General features: G+C 47.5%; 1 protein-coding gene across 18 annotated transcripts in view; it reads right to left on the bottom strand.

Moving 5' to 3' along the window:
* kiaa1109 (KIAA1109 ortholog) overlaps positions 1-13,072 on the bottom strand; it is a 39,147-nt gene that overhangs the window by 8,158 nt on the left and 17,917 nt on the right. The window contains exons 43-70 of one of the 18 annotated variants that reach the window (XM_081724106.1): positions 11,981-12,145; positions 11,717-11,895; positions 11,430-11,605; positions 10,430-11,148; positions 10,089-10,334; positions 9,916-10,009; positions 9,357-9,407; positions 8,748-8,954; positions 8,397-8,632; positions 7,923-8,167; positions 7,696-7,801; positions 7,346-7,443; positions 6,941-7,126; positions 6,679-6,847; positions 6,374-6,585; positions 6,016-6,214; positions 5,830-5,889; positions 5,431-5,657; positions 4,920-5,144; positions 3,959-4,089; positions 3,660-3,783; positions 3,391-3,500; positions 2,697-2,784; positions 2,316-2,390; positions 1,287-1,390; positions 867-1,064; positions 507-687; positions 50-233 (exon numbers count right to left, since the gene is read on the bottom strand). In XM_081724106.1, coding sequence (XP_081580232.1) covers positions 50-233; positions 507-687; positions 867-1,064; positions 1,287-1,390; positions 2,316-2,390; positions 2,697-2,784; positions 3,391-3,500; positions 3,660-3,783; positions 3,959-4,089; positions 4,920-5,144; positions 5,431-5,657; positions 5,830-5,889; positions 6,016-6,214; positions 6,374-6,585; positions 6,679-6,847; positions 6,941-7,126; positions 7,346-7,443; positions 7,696-7,801; positions 7,923-8,167; positions 8,397-8,632; positions 8,748-8,954; positions 9,357-9,407; positions 9,916-10,009; positions 10,089-10,334; positions 10,430-11,148; positions 11,430-11,605; positions 11,717-11,895; positions 11,981-12,145 — 4,995 coding nt within the window. Of the gene's footprint in view, positions 1-49; positions 234-506; positions 688-866; positions 1,065-1,286; positions 1,520-2,315; positions 2,785-3,390; positions 3,501-3,659; positions 3,784-3,958; positions 4,090-4,919; positions 5,145-5,430; positions 5,658-5,829; positions 5,890-6,015; positions 6,215-6,373; positions 6,586-6,678; positions 6,848-6,940; positions 7,127-7,345; positions 7,444-7,695; positions 7,802-7,922; positions 8,168-8,396; positions 8,633-8,747; positions 8,955-9,356; positions 9,408-9,915; positions 10,010-10,088; positions 10,335-10,429; positions 11,149-11,429; positions 11,606-11,716; positions 11,896-11,980; positions 12,146-13,072 lie in introns of all 18 variants that reach the window. The other 17 variants (XM_035531725.2, XM_081724109.1, XM_081724108.1 and 14 more) reach the window with 17 other exon arrangements.

Genomic DNA, 13,072 nt, shown 5'->3' on the forward strand with positions numbered 1-13,072 from the left:
CAGCCGGAGGCGCGTGGAGAGGGCAAAGCGAGAGACTGAGAGCGTGTACCTGAGGGGAGGGGAGGGACAGGAGGGGACAGGAGGATATTAGTCTTGTTGGGGGCTGTGGCCACAGGGCAGGGCGATTCTCTCATACCATACAGCTTGGACTCTTTGGAGAGGGTTCTGGGCAGCGAGGAGCCCCGCGAGGCGTTAGGAGAGTCCGTCTTCAGAGTCTTGGAGTTGTAGTGCAGCTGTGGAGACAGTGTGACCACGAAAAGTCAGGACCCACCTACTGCCAGCAAGGACCGTCTGTCTCAGGCAACTATATTCGAGTGTAGGTGTTATGTGCGTGTGTGACATCCACTCTGGGGACACAGACAGACAGACAGAGACAGACAGACAGACAGACAGACAGACAGACAGACAGACAGACAGACAGACAGACAGACAGGGAAGGAGGGCACTGATCCTGCGGGAAACATCGGATGGCAGTGGTTTGTGTGGAGTTGCAGGCGTGTGTAGACCTTGACATCCACTCCAGGGATGTAGAAGACGGTGGTCTCCATGTCGCTACTCTTGCTCTGCAGGGAGGAGGGCACCCTCTTATTGCTCAGCATGTTGGAGCTGGACGTGAAACCTGGCTGCAGCTTCCGCTTCTTCGGAGGGGACTCTTGATCAAGACTCCGCGAGCTCCGATCGCAGTTCCTACAGAGAGGAGGGAGAACGTTACTTATGCGCGCGCACACACACACACACACACACACACCCCCATACCCACACACCAGATGCCCACCACACGGTAGACAAGTTTGGCTGAACTTGTGTTATATGCGTGTGTGTATGCGCGTGCGTGTGTGCGAGAGAGAGAGAGATCTAGTATTAACCTGCGCACTGAGAGGTCTTCATGCTCTGGAAGCTGGGCGGTGGGGTGTAACACACACTTTCCACTGTCGATCTCCACACGCACATCCAATTCAAAGTCAATGTTCCGTTCGCTGGGCGGAGTCAGCGCTCCACGCTGAGGAGGTGTGGATGGCCACCGCTCACCAAATAACGCTGCCAGTCCCTTTTTCTGTGTTGATCTGAGGAACATTGATGCTTGCTGTCAGTCAAGGAGTAGGTGATAGTGTGTCTGTGTGTATTTTGAATAAAAGCTAGTATGGAAATGCAGTGCACTATATGATAAAGTTGAATTCATACTTTATCAAACTAATTACATCAGCTTAAGACTGCCCTGAGGTTTGTGGTTTGCTTTCCTGAGTTAATGTGAAGTGTGCGTGTGTGTACGTGTGTGTGTGGCTGACCCTGGTCGCCGGTAGTAACCATGTCTCTCACGGTCAAACTCATCATCTTTGTCCGAGTCCTCTGAAGAGGAGGAGGACAGGTCATCACGGCGACTGTCATCAGGCTGGAAGGGAATGCTGGGTGAGAAGACTTCAGGCGTGGTGAGCGGACTGAGCACTGAGTATGATGGGTAACGATGGGTGGGATCGTCGGCGGTGACAGACAACAAGTCCATCTCTGTCTCCTCCGGGAACTTCAACAGTCAGCAAGAATTAACTGTCAGAATGTTCACTGGCCCCATTTATCTGTCTGTCTATCTATCTAAATCCATCCTACAGGCTTTAGGAATTTTGTCAGCCTTTTCAAGGACCAAGCAATCTCTCCAGAATGTTCTACATGGCAATGGATACTAAGCCAATCTTTTGTCATCTGCATCTTTTTGGGGTTTAAAATGAAAGACAATTCAAGGCTAACCACTAATATAAAAATATATCCATTTGTGAACACAAATTTCATATGAGGGATTTACACAAACAAATCCACAGGTCCCTCAGCTCCTCTACCTGGACCCACTGTACCTAACTGTCATCGTTTGAAAGGTTAGTACTTTGGACAGTGCACCTGTCCATTTCCCTTAAGCCGATTTTCCATTAGGTTCCCAAATCATGCACTTCTCTAAAATCCAGCGGAGGAGAGAGGGATGAAAGATGCAGCCACAAGAAAGACAAGACGGATGAAAAGGAAGATATGATGAACAGCATGCCACAGACTCAAACCCAGGAGAAATGGAGAGGAAACGTCTAGTCAACCAGCAAGACCTACATAAGAAGCAAACTGGGAGCAAGTTTGAGAGAGTGAGAGCAAGTCCACCTCATTTCAGTTTCAGAATAGCTGTGGCTAGAGAGGCAGGAGCCAAACTGACCCAGTGCAAAACCAGAGGCCTGGACAGAGGCGTGGCAGCTCTGTGCTCTGCGGAGATCTTCGATTAGGTTTTGAAACAGCAGATTGGTTTATCCAGAAAAAAGGTGATTTTCACATTTGGGCAGTACCTTGAAGACAGAGTCTGCTGGACTCTGGGGAGGAGGGTGTAGAGTTTGGGGAGTGTCCAGTGCCACATTACTCATCTTAGGCACAAATAGACATGAAAGAATGTATGGGGTCAAAGTGCTGACACAGGAAAAGCTCTGCTGGAACAAAGAGCCTGTCCTGACATGAGACACTGAACACAGAGAAATTAGACTCCAAACAAAAGAGGTAGAAAAGAAATAAACAAAATGTACAAATGGCATACAGCAAACAAATATAAAGCAAAACATAGCACATAATGCTGTAAACACAATTTTACACACGCATACTCTCAAAAAAAAGCACTCGGCATCACACATGGACACACTCCCATGAGCACACACACATGTGCACGTGCACACTACCGTGTCAATGTTGAAGGTAACTCTTGGTCCTGGAGAGGCAGCATCCACCTTAATGTCTGGTAGGTCATCCATATCTCCTAGTCTAGAACTAAAAATGTGGGCACACACATGCACAAACACATCATTGTCACATAATATGCATATAAACATCTCTCTAAAGAGTAGTGTAATTGGTAACTAACTGCACTACTCTTTTTAGTGTTTTTACTAATTAAACTAATATTTATAATGTTCTTACTATTTACACTACTAGTGTACTGTAAAGAGTTCTGTAATTAGTAAGCACACTAAAAGGAGTTCTGTAATTAGTAAGCACACTAAAAGGAGTTCTGTAATTAGTAAGCACACTAAAAGGAGTTCTGTAATTAGTAAGCACACTAAGGAGTTCTGTAATTAGTAAGCACACTAAAAGGAGTTCTGTAATTAGTAAGCACACTATAAGGAGTTCTGTAATTAGTAAGCACACTAAAAGGAGTTCTGTAATTAGTAAGCACACTATAAGGAGTTCTGTAATTAGTAAGCACACTATAAGGAGTTCTTTAATTAGTAAGCACACTATAAGGAGTTCTGTAATTAGTAAGCACACTATAAGGAGTTCTGTAATTAGTAAGCACACTATAAGGAGTTCTGTAATTAGTAAGCACACTATAAGGAGTTCTGTAATTAGTAAGCACACTAAAAGGTGTGCGCGTACCTCTGTCTCTCTATTCTTTTCATGGCTGGTCTGCCTGTTGCTGAGATGCTCTTGGACCTGTTGTAGCTGGGTTTATAGCCCAGACCCCACTTATCTTTAAGAGACGCCGCCTGAAACACACACACACACACACACACACACACACACACACACACACACACACACACACACACACACACGTCGCTAGTTTTCTAAGCGCACAGGGATAGTGAAAGGGGGCAGTAGTGAAGGGGCTGTGTGGGGGGGGGTCATAAAGGACTGCTGCTCACCCTCATGCTGGATCGGCGCAGCTTCTTGCGCACATCCCGGCGGATATCATTCACTGCCACCGACTCGAGCTGCTGGTAGCGCTGGATTTCCTGATTAATAGTGCCCTCACTCGCTCCTAGTTTCCTAAAAGAACATGAGAGAGTGAGAGTCAGAGAGTGAGGCAGAGAGAGAGAGAGAGAGAGAGAGAGAGAGAGAGAGAGAGAGAGAGAAAGAGAGAGAGAGAGAGAGAGATCATTAAGCTTCAACTCAAATCAAATCACGCTTCGCTAGTCAGCCTGAATTATCGAATCTGTCTTACTTGAGGTCGTCAATGACTTTGGCCTGTTCATTAAGCTCTCTGATGTCTACCAGGCGCTTGTTAAATTTCCGCCCCCGGGCATCGATGATCTGATTACCCACAACCACCTGCCTGCGTGGGTCAAAGGACTCCTGCATGAAGGAAAAATCCAAGAACATCCCATTAATATAAAACAAGCACCGAGAGAGCGAGAAAGCTAGAGAGAGAGATCCCAAACTGAGCAGTGCGATGCACCTAGAGCAGCACATGCCTCAGGAATGTTCTGCGGTCCCACACACTTATTATACCACGATAATGAAATCAAAGCACCAGCCCACCTCACTCACACAGGGGCACACACATGCACACTCATTACTGAAGCACGATGAAATACATCCTCACACAGCAACATACCCTTTGAGCCCTCTGTGATTGGAGGAAAGAGGTATTGAAATGAGATTGGTCACCCATTTCTTACAGTGAGAAGAAATCAGGTATCAGACAGTGAGCAAGAGGTTCCAGAAAAGTCCAAGCTGACCCTGCACTTCCAACACTGACAGGACACCAGCAATTTCAAGTCACTGACTTCTAGTCATAAAGTCTGAAATATTCTGAAAAAGTTGATCTATACTAGACTTCATCCCAACCCAAAAGTATGACAAAATGTTAAAACTATAAAGAACTGTCAATGGACGATCACATGTCCAATATGGTGTTTGTAAAATGACTCGGAATAACCAGAATGAACACTGCCCATGAGTTGTGAGATGAGGTTTGCTTTCAGAAGATTTTCCACCCGAGAGCCATATGAATGCAGAGAAATAAGAATGCAGAGGAGAGAGAGAGAGAGAGAGAGAGAGAGAGAGAGAGAGAGAGAGAGAGAGAGCGACCGAGCACAAGAGACAGAGAGCACCCAAGAGTGACTGAGAGAAAGACAGTTGACGAGATGGCCAGAGACAGCCGGGAGCTCTCTAGTACATACACAGCCCCAGGACAGGGGTCTAGGGTGTCTAGCTCTGTGTGCACTGGCAGAAGGAGGCAGCCGAACGCTCCTCGACTTGGCGCGAGTGATGGACGAGGCAGAAGCCTCCCGAGAGTCGGAGTGTGCCGATGGAGAGGGGGGGGGCAGTGGGGGGCTAATGCCCAGAATTCTGTTCACCAGCCGCTTCCTGAACGATACTCTGGGGCTGAGATCCCCCTCCAAAGACTGTAAACAATGGTCAGACATACTCATACAGCTAGCAAAGCACACTCCCACAAACATACAAACACGAAAAAAGAAACACTTGCTCTGGGGTTCCCATGTAATGTAAATACTGACAGGAACGCAAACAAACTCCCAAAAAAGATATTAAACAAGTGATGTCAAGACATGTGACAAAAAGAAAACAAATTTAAAAACATCCGTTTCATTATATACACACACATACAGACATGTTGACCAGCACCAGCCGTGCTGGCTAAAGATTAGACGTTTAGGAGGGAACACTGACCACGGTCACAGTGGGGGACATGTCATCACTCTCGTCTTCGTCGGACAGGTCAGCTATGGTCTCAGAGTTCAGGTCGGTGATGTCATCTACATCTTCCTCGCCGGTCAGTGAAGTGAGGGTGTTGCCCAGGGCATTGAGCCGTTTGCCAATGTTGGGGTCCATGTGCACGTCAATCCCACACATCTTCCACAGCACGTTGAGAGTCCAAGTACCCGCACTGCTGCTCTCTGCAGGATGGACATGCAGTTTGCCCTCAGAAACGCACAGACCCTCTCACACAGCCACGCCCACCACACCCAAACATGTACACACATGCACAGACAGACAACCACACCCACTGCACCCAAGCATGCATGCACTCAGGTGCAGACACACAGGCGCGCGCACACACACCCGTACCTGCAGCAGCTTGGCCAGTGGTTCTTGAGCAAACCTCATACGTGCCATCAGGCACAACACCTGATGACAACAGATATCTTGTTTAAATCAAATCCAACTACCGAGCTTCTATCCAGTGCTAGCTAATGGTGGAGCAAGCCTCATGCCCTGTACGGACTCGTGCGATTGCTGCTGAATGCTACTCACAGGCGTTCATGACCAGGTCTCCTCTGACCTCAGGCTTCCAGTCGTCCCACGAGGTCTCGAAGCCCTCTGCAAAGCGTATGCAGAAGTTCTTGAAGTGGCCTTTGCTGACCAGAGACTCAGACGAGCAGGCCGTGATCAGAGTGCTCTCTATGGTCAGCACCAGCGCTGAGCCAGTGTCAAAATCCAAACTGTGATTGGCCTAAGAAACAAAAGCGAGGAGGCGCAAAACATTAGTGCGTCCGATTAGGCCATCCACCCATGCTCCTGTGTAAAACTGCACACAAGTGAGCATGTGGCATGTTCGTTTCTTAAGTCACTGCAGGAGAGCGCGCGTGTGCAGACGTGGGCATGTGTTCACCTGTGAGGTGCTGGTGATGGGCAGACAGATGCCCAGGTCATTAACTGTGAGCTGCAGGAACAGCGTGCTGAAGGCCTGCACACTGCTCTGCTGGATCCCTGGGAGTTTGTCTACCACCTCTTTAGTGGCCATGTGGATGTCGGAGTTTAACGCCAGCCGCTGCTCCTTCCAGTTATCGTAGGCCGCCTTATAGTTCAACCAGAACAGTACAGCTGAAACACACACACACACAAAACTATCAACGTGCCGATGCAAAAAGGTGTAATTATTAATTTACAGACTTCCCTAGTACAATATTGGCTTACCTCTGTCAAATGCTACCGGTTGGGCAAATACTATTGGACGGTTAAGTGTGATAAGGACTGCCTCTTTGTCAGAGCAGCCACTGATTTCCTCCTGGAGAGCATTTCGTAAGCCAATCCGAGTGCGGAAATATGCAACCTGATGGAAATCTGACCCGGCCTCCTCGTAGACCTAACACAAAGAGCAGCATCACAAATTAAGAAGTATTACAATAGTGCGTGAAGTGAACATTGGTGTATGGGAAGAAAAAAAGAAAAAGAATACCTGGTGTTTGACAATTTGTCCCAGTGCAAGGTTCAGATCCACCTGACATTTCCCAAACAGCTTCAGATAGCTGCTGCCTGTTGGTGTAGCTTTGCACTGAATTCGATTGGACAATTCTAGTTCGATTAAACCAGTCTCAAAGCGCACAGCTCTCATAGAGGGAGTGGTGGCAGTCATCTGAATGCCCTACAATTAGTCATTCATTAGTCATGTTGATCATATACGGTGCTGTCATTATTCATGATTAAGCACACTTAAGAAATTCAACCTTAGATGCATAATTTCTATTTAATGGGGAAATGGTGTTTAATCAGCATGGCCTAATTATTAGAACAAAATAAAAAGTGAGGCCTGACTAAGCAGCCAGTCTAGCCAAACAAATTAAAATAAAGGGTTATATTATACCTTAAACATGAGGTGGAGAGAGTAGAGCAGGATTTTAGGCTTGTCCCCATCAGCGGACACGTCATATTCATTCCACAAAGGAATGGGCTGCTCTACCCCTACACACACACACACACACACACACACACACACACACACACACACACACACACACACACACACACACACACACACACACACACACACACACACACACACACACACACACACACACACACACACACACACACAGAGTAAACATCGCACCACTACATATGCCAATATCCCACACTTGATATGTGATTCAATCATTGATTCATTGCAGCACCCGTAACACATTCATCATCATTAGAATCTGTTGGGCTGCACACCTGAGACTTTCTGGATGACCTCATTAACTTCCTTCATGAAGACCTTCTGCAGGAACACCAGGTGGTTGAGCAGGTCTGTGGTCAGACTGTGTTCAAATGACCCGATCTGAAGGTCAAAGAACAAACTCAAGCTCAGTTGCCATCCACAATAAAGTAAAACGCGAAGCCTGTGTGATCGACAAAGATGGGCGTAAATCCACCTCAGTCACTCGGTGCGACTCACTCACCTCAGCCAGGCACCGCAGGTAGTTGCCCTGCAGGTAGCTGCCATGCTTGGTGGGCATGTCGTCGGGGGCCCAGGCCGTGTCGCTGTGGCCCTCGTGCTCCTGAATGATGTATTCCCCTGACATGGTGACCGGTGGGAGGGTCAGGCTGGCAGAGGGAGGCATGGCCGACATGTCCACCGGCGACACCTTAGACTGGAAGCACAGCTTGTGATTGGGCAGTTCAAACGTGAACCTCGTCTGGGCCCCTGCGAAGCAACGAGGAACATTATAGCACCAATTTAGCACAATGCTTTCTCCTCTACAGTACTGCTACAGACTGAATATTACACATTCAGGGTGTAGCAGCTTCTAGTTTGAGTGACCAATAAACCAGGATCTATTAAAAAAAAAAAAACCTCTTAAAGGCAGAATTCAATAACTCATTTGGCACATCATCCACACATCACTATCCAGTAATAATGCAATTGCCAGTACCAGTCATCCCATGGCTCTTCATTCTGCCCATCTTGTACTCTGCCTTGAGGGAGGGCAGCAGGGCGGCACCGATGGTGATGCCATCCAGCATGGCACTGAACTTCAGCACGATTGGCTTCTTCTCCAGGCCTTCGGGTAGCTGCGGGAACTCGATAGCTTCGACTGGAGTCTGATTGACACTTGAGGCCTTGTCAGATGGCTGTGGGGTGGGTGTGTCTTCCCTGTTTGGGGGTGGGCTGAAATTAAATTGATCCGAGTTAGTATCTGGAAGAACATGGGATACCATGAATGTAAAGTATGGTAGTGGAGTGAGGCTTCTCAGTTGTTTTTCCAAGTTTGCATCTGACTCACGAATTGGCAGGCTGCCGGATGAGGTCGGAGATCTGCTTGGAGAGCTGGTGCGAGCTGCGCACCATCATGCTGTGCAGCGTTGCAGGGTGTTGTGGGATGTTGATCATGATGGCGCCCACTTTAAACACAGCAGCGTTATTGGTCTTCAGCCCACGCTGAGCGCTGTACAGAGCCTGAGATTTAGCAATGTTACACTTCACCACCGTCCTAAAACACACACACACACACAGACACACACACACACACAAATAAAACAAAAATCACCAAACCTTTACAAAACCAGATTATACATGGAAATTCAATTTATGACATCTGTGAATAAATGCATTTGTCCCCTTGCTTGTCTTGTTTGATGTCACTGTTTAACAGTAAATGACCCAACACTGTACACAGACTAGTTAGGCATCACATAATGATCACTTTTAGTAGAGCACACGATGGAGTAAGAAAACATACAAATGTTCCAAAAAAGCCACAGACAAGCTCTGCAATTTATAGTGTTAAACTGCGTCGGTCACGGGAGTTGAGCTCACAGGCAAGAAGTGATGAGAGGTTGTAAAAAGGGTTATGGGGAATAAGGAAGGTTTGTAGAAAGGAAGTGGAACATACAGAAACTCTTGCTTGGCTGTGCTGGTAGGGGAGGTTGGGAAGTCCTCCAGTCTGCCAGTGAGAGAGGCAGAAAAACAGAGAGAAAGAGACAAGAGAACATGAGAAAGAAAATACAGACAGAAAAAGAAAGACAGAAAGACAGAAAGAAAGAAAGAAAGAAAGAAAGAAAGAAAGAAAGAAAGAAAGAAAGAAAGAAAGAAAGAAAGAAAGAAAGAAAAAGTTCTCTCAAAATAACCCAAGAATGGCCAATATGTCCATTAGATAAAATCTAAAAAACAAGGTTAAAAAATAAACAGATAAAATAACTAATAAGGAAACAAGTACACAAAAGACAAAACACTGTCAACATGTCAGAATATCACACTGAAAGTAACATAAAAATTTATTTAACATTTTTCACTGCATACCAGAGGTAGCACACATGCTGTAATTAAGTTGTGAAGTGTTTTGTAGCGAAGGTTTAAAAATACATATTGGTGCTTAGGTTGGTTACAGATCAAATTTTAGAGTTTAGGTCAAAATGAGTGGGCCGTATGGCTAGGCTTAAGCTCATACTGACTGGATGTCTGGTGTAATGCCCTCCAGAAGCACAATGTTCACACCGCCGATGTGAGCCGACGCACAGGTTTCAGTCATCTTCTGATGAAGGATATCTGTGCAGGGCGAGAGATGTGTTAATGCGTGTGCATGGGCACTGGGAATGAAGAGTGGGTGTGATTTTGTAGCAGTTACCCTTCATTTTTTCCTTCAGTGTGAAGCTGCCGTGTATTTTCTTTAGTTCTGCCTCCATGGTCAGTCCTCCGATGTCTGCCTCCAGGTGTGTACGGTTCACCATACCCACTCCGAACACGATCAGCGTGACATGCTGAGGCTCTGAGCTCACCAAGCTCCGTCTCCGCCCTGGCCGGCTTGGCGGAGACTCCGCCTCCGAGTCCAATGCCAAGCGGCATGAGGGCTCTGCAGGGCTCCGCCCACCATCTATGAAGGAGAAAAGCCAAAAAAACTCTTCAAACGCAAAACAGCTAGAAGGCTCAGCCAAAAGGCCTAAACAGCGGCAGTACTGCTTTGCCAACCTGACAGCCCGTTTTCTTGGGTCTTCTCCAGGATGCCTGTCGGGTCCGAGATGAGTGAGTAGAAGTTGAGCAGCTTGTACATGTTCTGCCAGCACTCGGCCGACGGCTCACTCTGCTCCGACACCGTGATCGAGTCCGAGTCGTCCATCTGGATGGCCACGTGGTCGGCCACATCTCGCGAGCCTTTGCGCGACGCCTTGGACGTGCGCCTCTCGGACCTTCCCAGCGAGCTCCGCCCCCGTGGCTCCCGGTTTCGCGGCAGCGTGTCCATGCCCGACCCGGCGCCCACACGCTTGTTCTTCTGCGCAGTGAGGCGCAGCACACCGTTCAGGCTGCCGCGGGAGCTGCGACTGAACTCGGACGAGCGGAACTCGCGGTACGGGCGCCCCTTGAAGGTGGGTGTGGGCGAGGCGGAGCCGGCTGTGTAGCGGTTCAACTTAATGTCCGTCTGCGTGGCCTTGATGTCGTCGATCATGGTGCTGAACTGGTGGATGAGGCGCACCAGTGCCATGTCCACGTGCTGGCGGATGGCCTGGCAGGCCAGCGTGAAGTGGCAGTGCACACTCGCCTGTGGCCGCCGGCTCAGCTCATGGAAGGAGAGCGCGCTGGTCGACGGCACAGACGACATGCACTTCTCCAGCACGACGGCGTTCACGCTGAACGTCTCGATCATCAGAGCAGGTTTGAACTCCAAAGGCGGGAGGTTCACCATGCCCTGCCTGCGACACACACACACACACACACACACACACACACACACACACACATACACACATACACACACATACACAAACTATGCTGTCACACAGTAATAGATTACTGCTTGAATATTGCCCTGTACTACATCTAATACACTGTGATGAACATGACAATCAGCTAAATCTGACTAACCAAAAAAAGTTATAAGCCATGGTTGCCATAAATATCAATCCTGATGGCTCTAATCACAGTAACTTTGCAGGCGTGGATCTGCATGAAGCCAAAGCGAGATGTGCATTACCTGCGCACTTTCTTGTTCTTCCTGTCTTTGCTGGTGTCTGAGTCCACAATGTCAGCCCTCAGACACTCCAGAGTCCCACTGAAGGACAGATGCTCTCCGAAATACATCTTATAGCTAAGTGGGGGTGCATCCTGAGGCTGAATCCCAGTGTGACTCAGCAAAGGCTTAAACACCACCTAGACACACACACACACACACACACACACACACAAAGTTAAAGATATGATCAAATTAAATTTCAAATGTATTAATTGAGTGTGGGAGTTTGGGTGTGTGTATACACACACCTGTGCATCAGCCAGCTGCACCGCTGCAGGGCAGAGGTTGGTCTCGTCTTGCTCCAGCAGGTCTTCCTGGCTGGTGCTGTGTTGTGAGTGTGAGTGCTGAGAGTGCGTGTCCATCGTGTTCTGATCACTTGATAGAACTGTGTTAAAGTCAGATGCTGACGGAATGGTTGGGAGCATGCCTACAGAGGAACAATACATTATTCATCACTGTGTAGAAACACACACATGCCAAAGCCACAAAGGCCCACATGCATGCCCACACACCTCCTGTCTGCAGGCTGTTGTGCTGAGAGCGGTTGATTGGAGACTCCTGCACGTTGCCCCCTGAGCGGTTTCCCACAGCGATGGACATCCAGTTGTAGAAGCTGACGGAGCACGGCTCAGACAAGAGAGGATGCTCAGTGAGCACATCTGTGCCAAGGCTGTTACCTAGGCAACACCAAATGGTGATACTTCAATGAGATTTTTTTATTTATATTTATATTTATTTTATATATATATATATATAAACACACACACACACACACACACACACACACACCCTGGCCAAAAAAAAGGTCACCACCTGGATTTAACTAAGCAAATACGTAAGAGCCTCCCATTGGATAATTACTGCATGGGTGATTATGTTTCAGCTGGCAACAAGTTATTTAACCCTAACTGATGCAGTGAGTAGCTTCTCATTTGTTAAACAACCATGTCAAAAGACACATCCTGTGGTCGTGGAAAAGATGTTTCAATCTGTTTCAGAAGGGTCAAATTATTGGATCAAAAAGAGAAAACATCTAAGGAGATTGCTGAAACTACTAAAATCGGGATAAGAGCTGTCCAACGCATTATTAAAATGTGGAAGGACAGTGGGGAAACAATCTTTGAGGAAGGAATGTGGTCAGAAAAAAATCTTGAATGATCGTGATCGGCGATCATGTAAACGTGGTGAAATCAAATCGAAGAAAAACAACAGTAGAACTCAGGGATATGTTTAATAGTGAAAGTAAGAGCATTTACACACACACACACACACACACACACACACACACACACACACACACACACACACACACACACACACACACACGAGAACTCAAGGGATTAGGACTAAACAGCTGTATAGTCTTAAGAAAACCACTTGGCAGTGAGGCTAACTGGCAAAAACAGCTTCATTTTGCTAGGGAGCATAAAGATTGGACTCTGGAGCAATGAAAGAAGGTCATGTGGTCTGATGAGTCCAGATTTACCCTGTTCCAAAGTGATAGGTGCATCAAGGTAAGAAGAGAGGCGGCTGAAGTGATGCACCCATCATGCCTAGTGCCTACTGTACAAGCCTGTGGGGGCAGCGCTATGATCTGGGGTTGC

This window comes from Electrophorus electricus, chromosome 12, assembly GCF_041902795.1.
Source record: "Electrophorus electricus isolate QZ-2024a chromosome 12, ASM4190279v1, whole genome shotgun sequence".
Taxonomy (NCBI): Eukaryota; Metazoa; Chordata; class Actinopteri; order Gymnotiformes; family Gymnotidae; genus Electrophorus; species Electrophorus electricus.